The 20,676-nt window shown below is 32.2% G+C and overlaps 2 protein-coding genes across 3 annotated transcripts; both read right to left on the bottom strand.

Annotated features, from left to right (window-relative positions):
* Positions 1-8,350: 8,350 nt before the first annotated feature.
* Positions 8,351-11,166, bottom strand: LOC129293905 (uncharacterized). 2 transcript variants are annotated; one of them, XM_054932029.1, is made up of 4 exons: positions 11,010-11,166; positions 10,818-10,915; positions 8,743-8,974; positions 8,351-8,639 (listed from the first exon to the last, which is right to left on the bottom strand). In XM_054932029.1, the coding sequence occupies exons 1-4, from the start codon at positions 11,131-11,133 to the stop codon at positions 8,521-8,523; spliced, it is 573 nt and encodes a 190-aa protein (XP_054788004.1). In that variant the 5' UTR covers positions 11,134-11,166; the 3' UTR covers positions 8,351-8,520. The 2 variants fall into 2 exon arrangements, with proteins under 2 accessions (XP_054788004.1, XP_054788005.1); XM_054932030.1 differs by having other exon boundaries at positions 8,743-8,968; positions 11,010-11,165.
* A 2,604-nt stretch (positions 11,167-13,770) lies between these two features.
* LOC129293436 (beta-D-xylosidase 1-like) lies at positions 13,771-18,844 on the bottom strand. Its single transcript, XM_054931410.1, has 6 exons — positions 18,407-18,844; positions 16,431-16,712; positions 15,839-16,008; positions 15,271-15,719; positions 14,762-15,175; positions 13,771-14,668 (listed from the first exon to the last, which is right to left on the bottom strand). The coding sequence occupies exons 1-6, from the start codon at positions 18,812-18,814 to the stop codon at positions 14,070-14,072; spliced, it is 2,322 nt and encodes a 773-aa protein (XP_054787385.1). The 5' UTR covers positions 18,815-18,844; the 3' UTR covers positions 13,771-14,069.
* Positions 18,845-20,676: the final 1,832 nt, after the last annotated feature.

Raw genomic sequence — 20,676 nt, 5'->3', positions numbered from 1 at the left:
TCATTTTTTTCCTCAAAACCTAAATTCCACAATTTCTTTATTAAAGAAAAATCAGGATGTTACAACTAAAGGTGTTCTTGACTATGTACATTTTGATTTATGAGGACCTTTAAAATATTCTTCTATTAGAGGATGCCATTATATGATGACTATTATTGATGACAATTCTTATAAAGTTTGGGTTTATTTCCTCAAACGTAAAAATGACGCTTTCTCTTATTTTCAGAAGTGAAAAATTTTTGTTGAACATCAAACAAGGAGAAAGGTTAAAAGTTGAAAACAAACAATGGGTTAGAATTTTGTGAAAATGATTTTAATGAGTTCTATACTAATAATATCATTATGAAACATAATATACTTGTACGAAAGCTCTAGTAAAATGGTGTTGCAAAATGCATTAACAGAACTCTACTTGAGATAGCACGTTGTATGCTCTCTAATGCTGGGTTATGGCATTAGCATGATTTATGGGTTGAAGCTACCTCTACTGCATGTTATTTAGTCAAATGTTCACCTCTCACATCACTTGGTTTCTAAGTTTTAGAAAAAATTTGGTCAGGTAACCCTATTAACTATTCTAATTTAAGAATTTTTGAGTGTCTTGTATATGTATATGTTAATGATAGTAAATTAGCTCCAAAAGCTAAAAAGTGTATATTTCTTGGATATGCATATGAGTCTAAAGGATATTGGTTATGGTGTTCTAACTCTAATGGAAAGAAAGTTATTCTTAGTAGAGATGTTACATTTAATAAAGATGCATTATTTTTTTCTGGGAAAATTCTTGTGTTTCTCCTTCTATTGGTGCAAGTAATGAGCAGAGTACTAATGAAAAGGTAGAGTTAAAGGTGAAAGCTATTACTCCTTCCTCTATTATAGAATCTTCCTCTGATGGAAGATGTGATGATCAAATACATGATGATGTTACAAGTATTCTACTATCTATCAAGAGTAGGAATATTCTATTGCTCGAGATTGTCTAAGAAGGGATATCAAAAGGCATGCTCAATACACTAATGATAAATTAGTTGCTTATGCATTTTCTATTACACAAGAGATTTTTAAAGGTATTGAGCCTTCAAGTTATTCTGAAACTATTTCTTGTGCTAATTCATTTAAGTGGTTATTGGCCATGAATTAAGAAATTGAGGGTCTCCATAAGAATGGTATTGGGACTTATGTGAGCTTCCTAAAGGCAAGCGAGCTTTAAGACATAAGTAGATATATAAAAAGAAAAATGGTATCTTTAGGATTGAGGATGCAAGGTAGAAGGCATGGTTAGTTGTTCAAGGATGTCATCAAAAGGAAGGTGTTGATTTTAACGATATTTTCTCTGTAGTTGTTTGTCACACCTCTATTCGTGTGCTACTTGTCTTTAGTACATTATTTGATTTGGAGCTAGAGCAATTTGATGTTAAAACATTATTTTTACATAAAGAACTCAATGAAGAGATCTACATAAAGCAACCTAAAGGATTTATGGTTCTAAAAAAGGAACATTGTTTTTATCAATTGAAAAAATCTTTATATGCCTTAAAATAAGCTCTTAAACAGTGGTATAAAAAATATGATGCTTTTATGATTGAGCAAGGCTTTAATAGAAGAAAATATTATAATTGTGTTTATTTTAAACAATTTTTCCATGAATCCTTTCTATATTTGTTGCTTTATGTTGATGACATTCTTATTGCTTCTGAAGAGAAATCTTTAATTAATAAATTAAAACAATAACTTAGGAAGAAGTTTGATATGAAGAACCTTGGTACAACAAAGAAAATTCTTAGCATGGAAAGTTACAGAGATCATCAAGCTGGTAAATTATTTGTATCTTAAAAGAAATATATTTTAAAGGTACTTGATCGATTTAATATGAGTGAGCGTGAACTTGTGCCTACTCATCTTGCTACTCATTTTCAATTATCTAATGATTTTTACCTAGAATCTAAAAAGCATATTAAAAAAATGTCAAGAGTTTCTTATTCAAGTGCTGTTGGTGGTCTTATGTATGCTATGGTATGTTCTAGACCTGATCTTGCATATGCAGTAAGTGTGGTAAATAGATACATGTACAATCCTGGAGAAGGTCATTAGGATGCTGTTAAATGGATCCTCCATTATTTAAAAGGCATTTATGATATTGGTCTAGTATTTGATAGGAATAAAGATATATCTAACGATGTTGTTAGTTTTACTGACTCTGATCGTAGTCGTGATTTTAATGGATGAAAGTCTCTTCCTGCTTATATTTTCACCCTTTATGGCTCTTCTATTAGCTGGAGAGCATCTTTTCAATCTATTTTTGCATTATCCTCAACTAAAATAGAGTATATAGCGACAACTGAGGGTGTAAAGGAGGCTATTTTGTTGTGAGATCTTATTATTGAATTTGGTGTTACCTAAGGAGTTACTAATATTTTCTGTGATAATCAAAGTGATGTTCATTTAACTAATAATGACAGGTATAACTCAAAGACTAAACAGATAGACATTAGATATCACTTTATTAAAGATATTGTTGTAATTGTTGAAATTGTTATGAAGCATATCAAAATCCAATAGAAGCGAACCCTCTTCCTAATATTAAGTTCAAGCATTACTTGGTCTTAATTAGTATTCGCAACACTTGATTGTCTTTTAGGACTACTTGGCAATTACGACCATTACCAAATTTGAGTCAAGGGAAAGTTTGTTGAGATTATGACTCAAATCCTTATAATTCTTTATGATTATTTTTATATATTATCTTAGTATAAATCAATCATATCTCTATTTGATATTTTAGTAAGTATTTATTATTATTCAAGATAATATTTTTAGCTGATAAGAAACTTTATATATCTCTTGTCTCTCCATCTCCCACAACAGAGACAATTATTGTAATCCTCATTTTTTATAGTGAAATTACTTGCTCATTGCTCATGGTTTTTTTGTCCCTCACATTGGGGGTTTCATTATGTTAAATTTATTGTGTCATCTTTTATTACTTTTTCTAACTTCTCTATAATTTTTAATTATTTTATTTTATTTACTTTCACTAATTATTTGTGCACTTTCTAACAATTTTAATGATTTTGTAACTTAGAAGTTGAAAATAATTATCGTGTACATCATTATGTAAAATGATTTCTGCATTAACTATTTCTAATGTAACTTCCTATTTATTCTTTTTGTTATTCTATTAATTTTTATAATTGAAATGTTTTTCAGTGAATTTTTTTGTCTCAAATATATAGTGTAATTGATCTTGTACTTTCAGTTGATTAGTGAGGGGTCATTTCGTTGCTAGATTGAAGCTTGAAGACTTGTTTTGATCAAATCTCCATCTGATATAAATTTGGACTTATTTTTACTTTTGTAACTTAAATGCTCCACAGAAGTTATGGGCAAGATCCTCGCTTTTCTTAGTAAATTGTTGAAGATTCTATTTGCATTGGAGAAGTAGCAAGCTTTACCAAAATTTTCACACAGAAAAAAACCTGTGACTTTCATTTATATGAAATATATCAAAAATTAATATTTTGTATTATATACACTATAAAAAAACAGTTGATTAGCAACGTAAAATCCATGAAAATTCTATTGTTAAACAAGTTAGCAACAAAATATTTTTATTAGTAAAAACACTGTTACTAATTTATTAGTGATAGAATTTGCAATTATTGACGATAAATTTTCGTCACTAAATAAGAATAAACTATTTCAATTTTACGACAAAATGCATTATATTGCAAATTTTTCAAAGGACTTATTTCATTACTAATTCTATCGCAAATTTTTAGGCTAATCAAAACATCATTGCCACATCATCTTGGTGGACAAATGCCACCTCACCATCGCCTTATCACCTAATGGATCAGTGCTAACTCAACACCACCTCACTCTCACCTCAAATATTATTACTTTCAATTATGCCTTGGCCAAGCTCAAGCTTGCAATCTCACACCTTCTAATGCCTTTGAGTCCACCTTATTATCAGTTGAGTTAAAAAAATTTCAATCTTAATCGATAAATTAAATATATAATATTTAACCACACATATATATTGATAAATATATTATTTAAATTTACTTATTTTTAACATTATATTTAGTTATTAATATGGTAAAATTAATTGATATATAATAATTATTTATAGTATATTTTACTTTAAAATATATTTTTGATACTAAATTTAATATTAAATTAAAAAATATTTTATTTTCATTATATATTATATTATAATTTGTATCTATATAATATATGATATTGTAAGTTTTTATTACTTAATATTTTTTTATTTTATTTTATTTTTAAATAATGATATTTAATTATACAATTTAAAGAATTATTATTAATAATATAAAAATAAGTTAAAATAATAAATTATTTTAAATTATAATTTTTAAAGTATTTATTTATAGCATATCAATAAATTATTTAATAAATTATACATAAATATATATTATAAATAATAAAAATTGAATATAATTTGTGATGGAATTGGTGATGGAATTTAGACATAAAGCTTTGTGATAAAATTTTCTATCTCAAATTTCATCACTAAATTAGAATAAGATATTCTAAAAATTAATGGTAAATTTTATTGTTAAATTATTTCTGATGGATTAACGATGAAATAATGACAAAATTTTAATTATGACATATTTCATCGCTAAATTAACAATAGAATTAACAACGGATTAATGACAAAAAGTTATTCTATCGCTAATTGGTTGCTTTTTTGTAATGATACATGTCTACAACTACACATAAGAGATGTTATATATACGAGATATAAGGGATATGATAAATATTTTCTCACTTGATCCATAATAGCAATATAATGAGGATTGAAACAGCCTTTCCACTTGAAGAGTTTATGAGAATCATACCTCAGAGAAGGTAGTGTTTTAAAACATGAAAAAAATATCATTAGAGCCCAATGGTGTAGTGAAAAGCATTAAAGCAATGCCCAGTAAGAGTATATAAAACTGAAAACTGAAAGCATTAACTTTATATATGATCATTAGATCTTACTGAGTCTGAAGTTGACTCCTGCTTTGGAATAATAAGAGTAGTGATATGGAAAATCCTGTTTTTCTTCAATCCCACAAGTTGCAAGCTCAAGGAACTCATGTGTTAACAATATACCTAAGATCTCCCAAGAAGTCCAAAATACAATAAAAAAGTTGGATGCAAAAACCCCACATGTCTCTAAGTTCTTCAATGTTAATATTTTGACTGGCTAACATGGAGTGATCATAGCTATTAGATTTTTTATATTAAGTATGTTTAAGGATAGTATATTCCATTACAATAGCTTAAGCTATTTGGTTAGATACTTTCAAAGCTTATATATTTATAATCTATTTTTTAATATTCCCTCTATTACTTTTTTTTTCTCATTTTTTTTCATTTCATTATTTCATTTTTTTTCTTTTTTTCGGTCCCTTATCGAATGAATGTAATATCATATTAGATTTCTTATATTAAATATGCTTAAAGATAGTGTATTCCACCAAAATAGTTTAAGCTATTTGGTTAGATATTTCCTAAACTTATACATTTATAATTTATCTTTTAATCTTTAGATGTATGACTTCTTTTATGGTCTAATAATAGCATTACTTAAGCTAGTTAAGAACCAAATAAACTTAACTACTAGTTATGAATGAAAACAAGTCACAACAAATTATCAAGACAAATAAGAACACCTTTACTATAAAACCTGACGGACTTGCAACATATTAGTTCTTAATAGTTCTTAGTATATGGCAGAAACTGAAACTGCTTGTCGATAAGCACTGAGTTTGAGGAAAAAAATTGAGCATTTTTATTATTCCATGAAGACTGAGAATCCAATCCAGCAGGCTGCATCAATGTCGAGGAAAAAGAGAATAATAAATAACAGCAAAAGTTATCAACTTCATGCATTGCATTAGATCAGGCAATGTGAGACATATGACATAGGCAAACGATTTGACATTTTACAGTATTCAAGCAACTGCTATTGATAAAACATTCTTACTAAAAATCAGTGCTTGGTAAAAGCTTTTACTGGGTTGTGCAAATCCTTAATCATTGACGCCGCTGTCCTCAGGCAAGTGAGATTTTGCACGCAAGTTATTCAACTCATCCAACTGACATTGGAATTCAGGCTTCAAATATTCAAGCTCATCCACCAATACAATAACCAGCAATTTCTAGCATGTGATGATATGAAAGTTTACAACTAAGAGTAAGCATAAAATACATATATACTCATGCAAAAGAGGGAACCAAGCAATTTCTCACCTTCTTATAATATGCTACTCTTTCTTTAAGCAGAGAAGTTTGGTCATCTTGATGTACAGTTTCAGAAATCAAGCTTGAAAAAAGGATAAAATTAGGCAGTGTCAGGGAAAACAGAGGGAAAGGAAAAAAGAGTACATTCAATTTGACTGAAACCGTTTAAGTTGCAGCAAATGAAATCCATGCATGAAAATCTAAGGAGTATGATATACAAGTTAATTACTACATCTTTCATTCTTTCTCTTCACTTGATGACAAGAAAGAAAGGAATCAGAAAAGTTAACACGCCAACACTAAGCAATATTTTCATGTCCCATTCTGGCTTCATGTCAGTATGTGTCATGCATAATAAAGATGCTTAACAATTCCAACGGTATAGCATCTTATCTAACTCTATTTGGACATGCCTTGGCCAAGGAATAGATAAATCCTGACACATCAAATTAGTTTGATGCAGTCCTTGGATAAAAGAGGAAGAGTTATGACATGCTTCAAGATGAAAAACATGTTTGTTATTGGTGTTTACATGTGTGTGCGCGCGCGCGCGCGCTTATTGTGCACATGAGTGACAGACAGTTGGAGCTGATTAACTAAATTCTTCATCTGCGCTCACTAACAAGTGAATACGAAATAATAACTTTACTTAACAAAGATAATTGATGTAGCTGATTACGTTGCCACCTTTCTTTGCACACAGTTCATGCTAATGAATTTATTTCATAGTCCATATCATGTGCGCCATGCATTCTAGTAAGAGGGCTATAAAAAGCTTATCTTAAAATAATTGAATTCTTAACTTATATCCACAATCTTAGGTCAGTTTTGTAAGGAAGTGATACAAAATAAATTGATTTTTCAAACAGTGATCAACCTAGCAATGGGCTTTTCTTAATTACCTTCTTTTTTTCCCATGTAAGATGAATGTTTTATATTTTTTTCATTCTATTCACCACCTGAGATGGGTGAGGTGAGGTGTGAGTAGAGATTAAGAATTCAATTATTTTTAATATATAAAAATATTAAATAGTTAAACTCAGTTAATTACATAGAATTAAAAAGAAAAACAAGTCATATTATTCACGATATGTGTAAAACAGACCACCTGCGATATATTTAATGTCTTATATTGATATATAATACTAATTATATTTATATTATTTTCACTTAATAATAATTACTTTTGGTCATTATTTTTAGTTTTGGATTGCAAGAGATATTTTTAAATAATAAGATTTTTTTAACTATATTTTTAAGATCAATGTATCAATGCCATCAAGCAGTGGCGGACGTAGAATCTTCAGTAGATGGGGGGCATAAATTATATAAACTGTAAAAATAATTAAAAAATAAAAACTTAATATATAAAATAAATATTTACATATCTTATAAGTTTTCTCTATGTGATTTCATATTTTGAAACTATTGAATGATTAACTCATTGTTAATACTATTAAACTATAAGTTTTCTATTCGATTACACAATTAACTTTTCACAAACTTCACAATAGAAAAAGCTCTTTCTATAATTATTGTGACAACAAGCAATATCATTGCTAGCTTTAATCAGTTTCTTACACTTAATCTCACATTCTCACATGATTCACTTTGTCTCTCATCTCAAACTCTATTATCTAATAAAGAGTCTCTCCATCTTCTTGTCTTTCAGTCTTCTTTTAGTTTTTCTATGCTTTAAAATTTCAGATTTTATTTTTATTAGGGTTATTTATTATTTAGTTTGACTTGAGTTTTGTAAAATATTAAAAAGGAAAATTAAAATTATATTCTCATCAAGGTAATCTAAATTTAAAGATAATAAATTTAAAATTAAAATCTATTAGGCTTAAGTGAAATATAAAAGACCCAAATATTTTTGAACTCAAATACATTTTAATTCTGGTCTAATGGGTTTAAAATTATAGAAACAATAGGGGCAAATTTTTAACACTCTTACCTCTCCTTATAATTTCCCCAAGTTGAAGGGGGCAATTGCCCACCTTCAACAATACGTAGGTTTGCCACTGCCATCAAGCCAATATACCATCAATATCAAAATGTAATGTAAAACTTACAGCAAGTCATATGAATTTCCATTTTTATTATTATTATTATTATTTATTTATATTGGTAACGATGTAATACAAGTAACTTATACAAGAAGCATATATAAGTTATATTACTTATAAAATTGAAGAAAATTATAATATAGTACTATACTACTCTCTGTGTGTGTGTGTGAAAATATATTAATATTTAGAGGAAGAGGCCACGTCCCATGATGAGGAAGGCAAGCCCCAATAACAGAACATGGCTGGAAGCCTTCTCTGCTCTGTTTTCTTCAGCCTGGATTTGTTTCTCTACATCAAAATTTCCTGCACCACCAAATCAATTCAAAATTATCCATAGGGTCTTTAAACAGTCTGAATTAAAAAAAACATATTGATAAACAAGTAATGAATAAGAATTTGAAGAGACCTCTTTGGGGACCATAGCCACAACCAGCCTGAACAGTATCCTTAATGTCCTGAATGGTTGCTCTGTTGTAAAAGACGAAGTTGATGAAAATGTCGTCGATGCATGAAAGGACCAGGTATGTCTCCGAAAGACATGGGCCTTCACAGAATTCTTCAGTTTTATCTTTTGGCACCTTCAGGTTGCCAGCTTCGTTCAATCTCCATGATTCTTCGCAGCTCTTGTATATCTGAAACTTTTAACCCAACAATAATAAATATTCCATTCTCTTAGGTTTTGTAATACATCTCATGTACTTTTAAGGTTTCATGTATTGCACATATATTTGGAGAAACATGTTTTATTCAACAAACAAATTAATACAGCTGGTCAAGTAAAAATAAACAAACAAATTAATATAGGCATTGAAGAGAAAAGCACAACCCAATAATTTATATGTGCCACAAAAAAAAATACCATCACTTTAGAGGACAATTAAACAAATATATAACAAAAAAATAAATTGTACAATACAACGAAAGACACAAAAATTTATTGATGTAGGTAAACCCTTAAGAAAAAAAAACTACAGGTCAACCAACGAAAACGAATCACTGTGATCAAAATAAGATACAAGGAAGTCTCAATTAGATACACAAATAATTGCTAACAATCTACCAAAGCAATAGGCTTATAAACAAGAATGAAGAAGATGAAAAACACCCTACTTCAAGCTCTAGTGTAAACAGAGTAATTATCATATACACACACCAGGCAGTGAATCGACAATCTAATTGTTGAAAATGATGAACCAAATGGTTTGAGCCAGCTGACAAAATTCAAGGCCTATCCAACGGTTAACAAATACGCAAACATATATTTATCAAAATTGTGATGTGAACATGTGAAAGTAATTTTCTCTCGTACTCTCTCAAATGGCTACACCTAAATCTTGAATATACCCCTCCCAATTACCTTAATTTGAACCCTCTCTATTTTAGATAATGAAACTCATAAGGACTTCAATAATGGGCCTCATCCACGTAGAAAGGAAGTGAGCCAAACCCAACACATAACAAAATCTATAGTAAACTTTAGTGTCCAATATGTACTTAAAAATACATATTATGTTTTCTTTGAAAAGTTGCCAGGGATTGTCTCCAAATAAACTATACATATGCCAATGGAGATACTCCTCTATATCATACTTGCTCTCTTGATTGTAACTCTTCTAACTTTTCTATTCATATTTTATGTGATTGTAAGGAAACTTATGAGATTTGGAAAAAATAAGTCAATCTTGCCAAACTTAATACTTTCTTTTCTCTTCATGCACAGGATTTGATGATTTGAATGTTACAAACGAAGCAAGAAGCATGAGTACAAGAACACCTTGGCAAAGATTTTTTACTCAAGCTTGCCGAAACATATGGAAAGCTAGATGGAAAAAGTTATACTCAGAAAATGATATCCTAGATAGTGACATTGCATTCTCCAACACTCAATAAATTATCAATAACCTAAAGCTTCAATCAAAAATCAACCAGTATAGGTAAAAGAAACAAAAAATATGAAGCTAAATGGATCCCTCCAGATCTTGGGTGGGTTAAAATTGACATTAATGGCTTAGCCAGCATTAACGGTGCTGCTACATATGGAAGCATTATTAGAGATCACATAGGTAATTGGATTAAGGGATTTTCTAGTATCGCAATTAAGCTTATGGGAATCTTGAAAGATCTTAACCTTTATTAAGAAGAGAAGTTCTTTAAAATTAATGTCTATTATGATCCTATGAATGTTCTGTCACTTATTGAACGCAACCACCCCAATAATCATTCACTTTTAGTGATTATCAAGAAAATTAAAGATCTCATTATAAGGGATTGGATGGTTTCTTTTGACTATATTTACAAAAAAGTAAATAAATGCGCTAATTTTAAGGCTCACCAGACATGCTGAGGAAATTTTGACATTATAATATTTCATTGTAGAAACCTACCTTTATGTCTTTGCACGTTTTGCCATGGCTTTTTATTCAAAAAAAAGAAAAAAGAAAACATATACTGTGTTCAATAGAGCAACATAATGGAACTCACATATTTATCGTTGAAACAGAGCAATGCTCTGGCGACAATTTGAGCTGGATCAGCACCACCTGTCTGTGTTTGAGGCTCATATTCATCACCATTAATCCCTGTAATTAATCAAACCCCTCATAATCACCAAAACCTAATTAAACGGTCAAGTACTTAAACAGTGAACAACATGCTCTTGTGAATGTTACGCACCAAAGCTTCTCCAGAAAATGCAGACGCATACAATAGCTAAGCCTAAGATCCACCGTCTCATCATGCCAATTCCCAGATGATGAACTCGGAACACATACATGTAAATGAAGTATTGCACACACATCTCTATATTTATGGATCTCTATCTCTTTGTGTATGTGCAACAATGATGCTGGGTTTTCCTGCCCAACGTTGCCAACCGATTTGACAATTTACTGTTATGTTTTGTCGATCCCTTTTTTTTTTTTTTTTGAGGCCAACAGTTTTCTACTTTTCTTGATCAACTTAGCAAAATATGCATCGGTTTGAATAATTTCTAAACCTCGGCTTTGGGTGTTGTTGAGTTGAAATGAATGGGAAAGAGAAACTTGTACGCGAGAATATAGGAGCAGTTGAGGAAGCCACCAACTTTGTGTTTATTTCCACGTGATTTTAGTAGTAAAACTCAAACCTAATTAAAATGTTTTCACTTATACGTTTTGCAATTTTTATTTAACTTACAAGTTAGAGCCAAACATTTTGCTGATTCTATGAAAATTTGCAGGGTTTTGACCAGGCTAATTAATTAAATTTATTAGGTTTGGTGTTCAAGTTTCGCTCAACTTAATTTATCTTGATATTGAAAGTATTAGGCTGGGTCAAACTGCTTAACAAGATTAATCTAGTGCACTCGATTTTTACCAAACCGCTAAATTAGTTGTGCAACATAACACTACTTTGAATCAGGGGACAAGTTTTGTTCATAATGTCCCCTTCAGTGTAGACTGACAGGAACTTGACAAAATTAAAATCAAGGCCTGCTCTAATGGTCTCTTTTTGTAGCGTTGCTTCTCGTACACTCAATCTAGGGGGCAAATCCTCTAAAGTTGAGGTGGCTTTAGGGAAAGTCTTTGTTAGTGATGTAGGGCGACCACTTGACAAGGAAGGAGAGAAGAAGGAAACAAAAGTAATAAAAAAGTATCATATCTTAACTCAATCTTAAAATTTAAAATTTAAAATTATTTTTTTATTTTATATTAATTATTAAGTTAACTTTATTTTACAAGTGACTTGTTACATTAGTTTAAATCTACTCACACTTAAATAACCTAATAAAAATAGTTCAATGATTGATGTGTTTGATATCAAGTGTCTTGTATCAGTTGGGCAAATAACGGGCATTCAAATTGCATAAAAGTCACTATTAAAAAAATTAAAATTAGTGACGAGCATTTAGTGATAGATCTCTAATTCATCACTAATTATAGACACTAGTGATAGAAATTTTGTGACGAACTAAAATCTGTCATTGAATACATAAATTAGTGATAGATTAGTTATAGATATAAGATGTCGTCATATTTTAATCAAATTTTATAAATTTAGTGACCAATTTAAATTTGTTACTAATTTTTGTTACTAAATCTTTATATTAGTGACAAATATCTTTAATTAAAAAAATAGTAAAATGAGATTAAATATTTTATAAAGACAAATAATTTATAATATACATGCAGTGGTTCACATAAAAAAAAATCTTCACAATTATCAAATTAAATAATTATACAAATAATTTTTCTCTTATTGTAAGTAAAATATATAATACAAAATGATATAAAAATAAAAAATATTTTTTATTATGTAAATTTAAATATAAAATAAATTTTTACCATATAAAAATATTTTAATTATAACATAGATAATAAAGAACAATATATACAAATATTAATTTTCATAATATATATTATTTGGTATTAAATAATATATTTATTAACTAATAATAGATATTGATTTATATATTAATGTATTAATGTGTGTATCTGATAGTACACATTATCAACATACTTAAATAATAATATATTAAATATAAAAAAATATATTTAGGTTAAATATATATGTTCAATTAAATAATATATATATATATATATATATTTGTACATCAATAATGAAAGGTTATCACAGCTCAATTGACAAAAAGCATGTATGAAAAGAAAAAAGTCTTGAGTTTGAGATGAGACAACATCACATTTAAATAAAATTAAAATAGATTGTTGACATCATAGCAATGGCATGACTTAAAGGTCCAAGTGGCAACACATGATGGGTGGTGAGTTATGTATACTTGTGAGGTGACATAGCAGTGATTGGACTCACAAAACTTTTTAATTATAAAATAAATTAGCTACAAAATTTTATTAATTAGTGATAGATATTTTTCTTTACTAAATTAGTGACAGATTCATTTGGGTTACTAAATTAGTGACTGATAATTTGTCACCAAATCTAAAATTAATGATGAATTTTTCTTATTTGTGATGGATTTTCATTTTTTTTCTGGTAGTGAACAAAGTAAAAGAAAAGGGAGAATGTCAGAAAGGTTTTAAATTGACCAATTAATTTAAATTAGGTCTCAAGTATTAAATTTTAAAAATTTGTAACCCAATCTCTAAATTTTACAACTTTGTTGTAATGAATTTGCAACTTGTATTTTAAATTTTAACAAAAAAATATTTTTTTATTTTTCAACTATATTAAAATTTAAAAAATAAATTACAAATTCATCACAATAAAATTATAAAATTGAGATATTAAGTTATAAATTTTTCAAATTTAACACTTAAACTTTAATTTAAATTAATCAATTTTTATGGAACCTCTTTATCATTCATCCAAAAGAAAATGGTAACTTGCAAACCCTTGCTTTTGTTTGTCTGTTTTTAATTGCATCAGCCATCCCGTTCATATTTAAAAAAAAAATTCAAAATGAAAAGAAACCAGAATTGAGTATTATCAACAAGTTCGCCAATTCAACACCTGTCATGTAAACAAATAAAAGTGCCAATATAGTAAGTACACTTGCTGACACCATTTCTGGCTCACAAATATATCCCACCTTTCTCTGCTCTATTCATCTCACATATTCCTTTATTTTCGTAACTCGAATCACACAATAACCTCATTCTTTTTTTCTTTTTTTTATTTCCCCTATTTTCAAATTATCAAATTGGACTTTGCCCAACAATAATATTAATAATTGCTGCTATGCTAAAATCTCAAGCATATGGTTAATTAGTCTTTTTCTCAAGACTTGATCTCTTGCACTTGCAAGGCCTGCACTGAAAGAGAGTGCTTCACATCACCAATGTGAAGTTCGTGTTCACCGAATGGGATTCTTCGAATCCCAAACTTGTCCACAACGCTAAGGTGGTCGCACAAATGAACACCAACCTTCACTCTTTGGCTTGACCCAGAAGGCACATGAACTTTACGGAAACTCACCAAACGCTTCGTTTCAGACCATCTTCCTGAAGGTGGCTTTGAAAATACTAGCAAGGTATGTGCCCCATCCATTGGGCCTTCATTTTTTACGTCAATATGGAAGCCCAATTTCACTACTTTGTTACAGTCCACATGGCTTAGTCTCATTGCTTGGTTTGATATGGTTGAGTTCGTTAGGGCTTGAAGGCTAGCCAATGAGACCTCTTTGGGGGCTTGGGCCAAGGTGTGGGTGAATCTTGTGTAGCTAAGCCCATGCCCAAATGGAAACACTACCGGGCCTTTGTAGAATCTGTAGGTTCTTCCCGGGTACCCTGTTGCTCGGTTTGGCTTCATGTCCATGGTCGTCATGGGAACTTTAGCAACATAATCTTGTGGATACCACGTCATTGGTAGCCTTCCACCTACAACAAAAACCCCAATCAAAGTTTTAGCTAAAGAGTTTGACTTGATATTTGGGCCATATTGGGCCTAATTGAAAGTGGTTTAGAGTTTACCTGGATTAGTAGTGCCGAAGAGAACATCAGCTATGGCGGTTCCTCCGGCTTGACCAGGATAGCCTACCCACAGAATGGCACTAATCTTAGGGTCATTTTGGGCAAAGGAGACATCAACAGGCCCGCCACACATAAGGACCAACACTACTGGGCCTTTGGAGGCCCTGGCCACTCTAGAGATGAGCTCTTGTTGAAGTCCAGGCAAGAGGAGCCCAACTCTATCCCGGGCTTCAGCTTCTATGGACTGATCAAGGCCCATCACCAAGACAGTCGCATCGGCTTGCCTAGCCGCACCTTCTGCAGCTCGAAACTGCTGGTTCCCGCCACAACCAATGCCTGCACATCCTGCTTCATGAATGGTCCTAACATATCTCCCAATCCCCTGCAACGGCGTCGTATAACCACACGCCACACCTATGAATAATCATAGCTCAATATATTAAAAAGGAATTTCATAATAAAAATAATAAAGATTTAAATTTAGAGAAATTATTTGCTATTTTGCTTACCGGCATAGTTTCCTATCATGGTAACAGTGGCATCGGAATTAGGTCCAATGACAGCTACAGTGCGATGACGAGTGGGGGATAATGGCAGTGAATTTGCATTATTTTGCAGGAGAACCATACTCTGTCGGGCAGCCTCAAGGGCCAACTCCTGATGGGCCGGGGAGCAAACATCCTTAGGGCCCAACTTCCCGTAGGGTTGGGCTGATGGATCGCCATCATACATTCCCAATCTCATCTGGACTGTGATGAGATTAGCCAATGCAAGGTCGACATCATTCTCTGTAAGAAGCCTGTTCCTTATGGCCCCTTCCGTGTAGACCGCCAAGTAGGGCCCACAGTCTAAATCAAGGCCCGCTCTAATAGAATTGGCCACGGCTTCCTCCGGGGTTTTGGTGTAGTGTTGGCTCTCATGCAGAACCTGCACTGAATCGCAATCGGAGACGATGTACCTATTCAATTAAGAAGCAAATGAAGTAGAAAACAAGAACTTTAATTTGTTTGTTAGGTATGTGTTAATAGAAGAAAACAATCAGATAATATATATAAAGTAAAGAGAGAGAGAAGAGACCCATTAAGACGCCAATGGCCACGAATGGTGCTGCGAAGCAGGTCTGGATCTGCACAGGTGGGTTTGCCGTTCACTTGATTGTAGGAGCACATGACGCTTGCCACTTTGCCATCCACCACACACGCTTCGAATGGGACATTATACGTGTCTTCCAAGTCTTGCTTGCTCACCTTCATTGTTCAATTTACGCACACCCATTAATATATCTCTGCTTCTTAAGTTCTATCATTTTTAGCTATAGTTTTCATTATTACTGAATATTGAATGTTGGATTGATAGATGAGACCACAACACGTTATTTTAGATATGGGGTCGATTCACGGATTGTTACAAGTGGATGCCACTTCCCACCGACCACTTGCACCAACATTTCCACAAAATTGAAACAACCTCATTAAAGTCGAAAATGATGTCACAAACAAACAAAACCACCACTCTTCTTTTTCTATTGTACCTTTCTTCGCTAGCTGGACATACAGTGGATAGATAGGCCAAACTTTTTTTTACCTTGAGATATAAAATATTTTTTTCCTTTTAATTAACTTTTTAAATAATTAAAAGTAGTTACTTTGAGAAGAGCATGCATACATACCCTGGCGTTAAAGTGAAATCTGTCTATGCGGTTCCAGTTATCAAGATCATAGGCAGTGTAGTGCTTACAACAGGCAGCCACCTTGAGGCGGTTGCCGGCACCGTCACCTTGGAGTCCCCGGACGTAACTGGCCGCATACTTTCCGGCGAGGACAGGGTCTTCGCCGGGAGTCTCCTGCCCTCGGCCCCACCGAGGGTCACGAAATATATTCACATTTGGACTCCAATATGTCAACCCTGCCATTCCTCCATTGTACATCGCTCTTGCCTCATCAGACACCACCTGTGCCACAGCCAAACACAGTAACACATATCACTATTGGAACTTTTTCTTTCTCTCTGTCATTTTCACATGCAAAGTTGCAACAAACAAAGCCAATGTATATTCCTTTAATTTCAATGTACAAAATTAACAAGCACTAGCGCCAAAGCCATGGAATCTAAACGTCATGTATGTTAATAGTGTTATTGATAATACCTCCAACACGATATGTTAAAAAAGGTGTCACAACCTATTTAGTGTTTTGGAAAAAGCGGCGGGTGTGGGCGTATCTATATTGGCTAGCTATTCTATTGGGTCTCATGTCATGGTTGTGGCAAAAGGAGCTTATGAAATGAATTACTTTCCATAAATATCCCCAGAGACAAAGAAAATGTGGCACCAAAAAAAAAAACAAAACAAAACAAAACAAAATAAAAAAGGTCATTGCCACTTGCTATAGTAGCTAGGGTCACTTTCAGTTCCCATTGGTTGGTGCTCTGCACCATGCACAGTAAAATTTAACCTATAATATATGTGTATCCATAACCAGTATAGACATCACCTAATTAATTAATTTATATAGACACTATAAGAAATTAAATATCAACTTTTGGGTCTGTGGTGTGCATTGCATGCAGTATACGTATCAGATAAGCAATGATTAATTGAAATGGTATATTATCAACTGGGTATTAAATGAATTGACAGTGAAAAAACTAATTGGACAGCAAATGAAGGATGGTCTTTGAACATTAAATGATGCGAAGAGTGGGTAAAACACGGAACATAAGAGGACAGGGACAGGTAGAGCCAGAATTGTGTATAGTGATAGAGGTCATGCGAAGCTATTGTTGTTATCTGTTAGTTTGGTGAAAGCATGGCGTGGGTAATGGAGTTTGATTTTGGGTAAGCATTATTTATGGCCACAAACAAAATTACTACTACTAGCCAGGAAGACGTCTTCTTATGATCTCTCTCAACATCGCTGTCACATTCCAGTAAACAGACTGAGGTGATGGTTCTCGGATTTCATATATATATATATATATCCTTTTCCGATAACATGCTTCCCAAGTTGTCAAGCCACATGGGACGCATATGTGTATAATATTTTAATTAAGCAATCATCCAAGACACACACACATGTGACTTGTAGTTTTTATTTGGTCCCTGTCAAAAATTAATTATAAACGTATTATTTTAAAGCAAATTTGTAAAAGATATATATAATAATATACTTCGTTTGATCTTTTTTTCTTGTTTTTGGGTATATATATACATACACGAACTCAATTGGCTTTTTTTTAAAAAAAAAAGCCGAACTCTTAAATGCCCTTTTTTAAAAAAGAAACTATGTTTCGTTAATAAAATGTTTTTATAAATTCAGGGAAGAACTTCTATCGTAAACTAATTTTTGCAGTCTTCTCAATATCTTAAAGTTGAGGGAAATAAAATGTGAACTAAAATATTTGTATGTCTCTAACTAGTGAATGGAAAGAGATGAATTTGAATAATTAATTTTTTTAAAAAAATGGAGCACGGCGTTTGGTGACATGTAGATAATAAAATAATTAATTTCGTATGGGCAGAGAGAGATGGAGAATAAAAAAAAATAAAGAAAGGAAAGGAGAGAATCTTGTTGGGATAAATATTTTAAAAGCAAAAAGAAAAAAAAAAAAGGAATGAAAGAGGGAGGGAGGGAGGGAGAATCTGACCCGTCCGATTTGGTTCCAGAGAGAGTTGTTGAAGGAAGCAGCGGTGGAGATGACTTGAGGGAAGCTAGTGGCGGCAGGGAAGGCCCCACCGAACTTGGTGCCTGGGCCCACATTGGAGACGCCGTGAAGCGCCTCCGACCACCAGTCGTAGCCCTGAATCCCCAGCCGGGGAATTGCAATAGCATTGTTCACCAGCAGCCTTATCTTCTCCTGCAATGTGAGCCGTCCGATCAAATCCTGAACCCTCGCATGAACGGCCACGTTCACCCTACAGAACTTAAACCCCTTGGTCATGCCATTCTTAGGGTCACATGCAAAGGGCACCCTCCCTTCACTTGCCCAGAACAACCCATTAAAACCGACCACTAATAATAACAGTGACAACACTGGTAATGATAAACTTCTCATGTTGTGTTATGATTCTGTGATCAATGAAAACAGAGAGAGAGGTAGGAGGCTATATATAGAGAGTGAGGGTGAAGGGGTTGCGTCTTTTGAATGGACAGGGAAGGAGGATTATGGGTTTCATGATTGGGTTTCCACGTCGTCCCTGAGAGAGAGAGTTGAAGAGGTGTGAATGAAATATGTTAAGAAGATACGGTTAAAATCTGGATCTGCTCGGTTAAACCAATACTAAACCAATGAATTAATGCTTTACCTGGTTTAAGTACAGTTTTAACTGTTAACCTTTAAACTTGCAGCGTCTTTTGACTGGTCTGGTTTTCACTATTTTAACAAAAGAGAAATAGAGATATTATAATTTGAGAGAGAGAGAGAGAGAGGGAAAGGTGAGTGATGAGTGTAACACGCAGTTGATAGGTTGAGCATAGTGTGGTGGCTGCCTGGCTTCTTGTAGCTGTGATGCTAAAATCAGTTGAGTATTATTAAGGGCCATGACTAGGAAACTTGTTGCGGCGAAAAAACTATAAAAATTAAGAAAAGGAGTTGATTAGCTGATTAATAAAGACAAGGGCCATTTTAACTTTTGGAGATGCGGTAAAAAAAAAATTGATAATAATAAAGAAATAAATCTAATAGTTATGGTCACGGACCACGGAATCTCTCTACTCTTGTTTCATTTCTTATTCACCCATGCACACAGTAATATTAATATTTTCTTTTTTGACAATTAAGTATCTAAAGTCGCTTAATAATTCATTGGCAGAACAGGACTTTCCACAGAGCAATTTATCTGTGTATATAAATCATGGAAGGAATTTTCAAACAGCAATATCGTTGGATTACGTGGTTAATTACACATTATTTCTCTTAAATAAGAATTAAGATTTTGAGTTTGAGTCTTATATACAAATAAAGAAAAAATATTGTCATAGAGCTACAGAACTATATATGCCTCATTGACTACAGGAAAAGAGTTGGTTTTATATATATATATATATATATGATATCCCAGCAAATTCCAACTTGAAGAGGAAAAAAATGGTAACAATGAATTTATAGTAGTCAAAATTGGAATAAAGAGAAGGAGAGGGAAAGTATAGAAAGTAGTAAAAGCTATGTTTTGATGTTGTTGGTTGGGCACACAGGAGAAAGATAGGAGATAGAGTATAAAATTAAAGTGAAGAATCTGGATAGTTGGTTTGCGAACGTTGAGATTTTTCTTCGCCAGGACCAACTACTATATACAGAGACAGTTGCTTCAACAGAGTTCACAAATATAATTGCTCAGTCTTCTTACTGATAAATTAATCCGTTTTTTTGGTTGTTTGAAGGTTGATAATTTCAAAATGGATGCCCGTGATGTTGCTGGGAGTCTACGTACAACCGAGAAAAAAAGCGCCATGAAAATATCAAATCCCGTGACTTCATTTGCAGAACTTATGAGTATTCTTTTGTCTCTTTTACTGCTTCTTTTCCTCCCTCCCATTTCCAACTTGCAACTCCCTCTGATAGCGACTTTTTTTTATAAAAAAAAAAATCTTACTTTTTTTTCACATGTGTACTTAATATTCGGAGTCTTTCCAATCCTGAATCTGAATCCTTTAATGCCACTGTATTCATAAAACTTGAACTCAAAACTTCTAATTAAGCTAACACAGTCTCCAATCAGCTGAGCTACAATGTTACATGCTGGTTGGCAATCTTCGTGCTTTTTCACTATTTATGTGTACTCAAATTTGCAAAGGTCTGTTTATTTGATCAAAGCACAATTTGCATTTGAATTATGTTTGATAAGAACACAAATTCCGGAATCATTTAATTATTAAAACATTTTACTCTTGTGTATGTGCATGCATGTGGTAAAATTC

Source organism: Prosopis cineraria, unplaced genomic scaffold, assembly GCF_029017545.1.
Source record: "Prosopis cineraria cultivar Desert tree isolate PC_DT_omini unplaced genomic scaffold, ASM2901754v1 PC14, whole genome shotgun sequence".
In the NCBI taxonomy this organism is placed as follows: domain Eukaryota; kingdom Viridiplantae; phylum Streptophyta; class Magnoliopsida; order Fabales; family Fabaceae; genus Prosopis; species Prosopis cineraria.
This window is presented reverse-complemented; position numbering and strand designations above follow the sequence as displayed.

Excerpts from the sequence above, each read along its gene's own strand:
- LOC129293436 (XM_054931410.1), bottom strand. The coding sequence starts at position 18,814 with ATGAGAAGTTTATCATTACCAGTGTTGTCACTGTTATTATTAGTGGTC. Across the intron at positions 16,009-16,430 it reads GATTTCACTTTAACGCCAGG|GTGAGCAAGCAAGACTTGGA; the intron begins GTATGTATGCAT and ends TGAACAATGAAG. Across the intron at positions 15,176-15,270 it reads CATGATAGGAAACTATGCCG|GTGTGGCGTGTGGTTATACG; the intron begins GTAAGCAAAATA and ends GATTATTCATAG.
- LOC129293905 (XM_054932029.1), bottom strand. The coding sequence starts at position 11,133 with ATGTGTGTGCAATACTTCATTTACATGTATGTGTTCCGAGTTCATCAT. Across the intron at positions 10,916-11,009 it reads CATTTTCTGGAGAAGCTTTG|GGATTAATGGTGATGAATAT; the intron begins GTGCGTAACATT and ends GATTAATTACAG. Across the intron at positions 8,975-10,817 it reads TCTGTTTCAACGATAAATAT|TTTCAGATATACAAGAGCTG; the intron begins GTGAGTTCCATT and ends TTGGGTTAAAAG.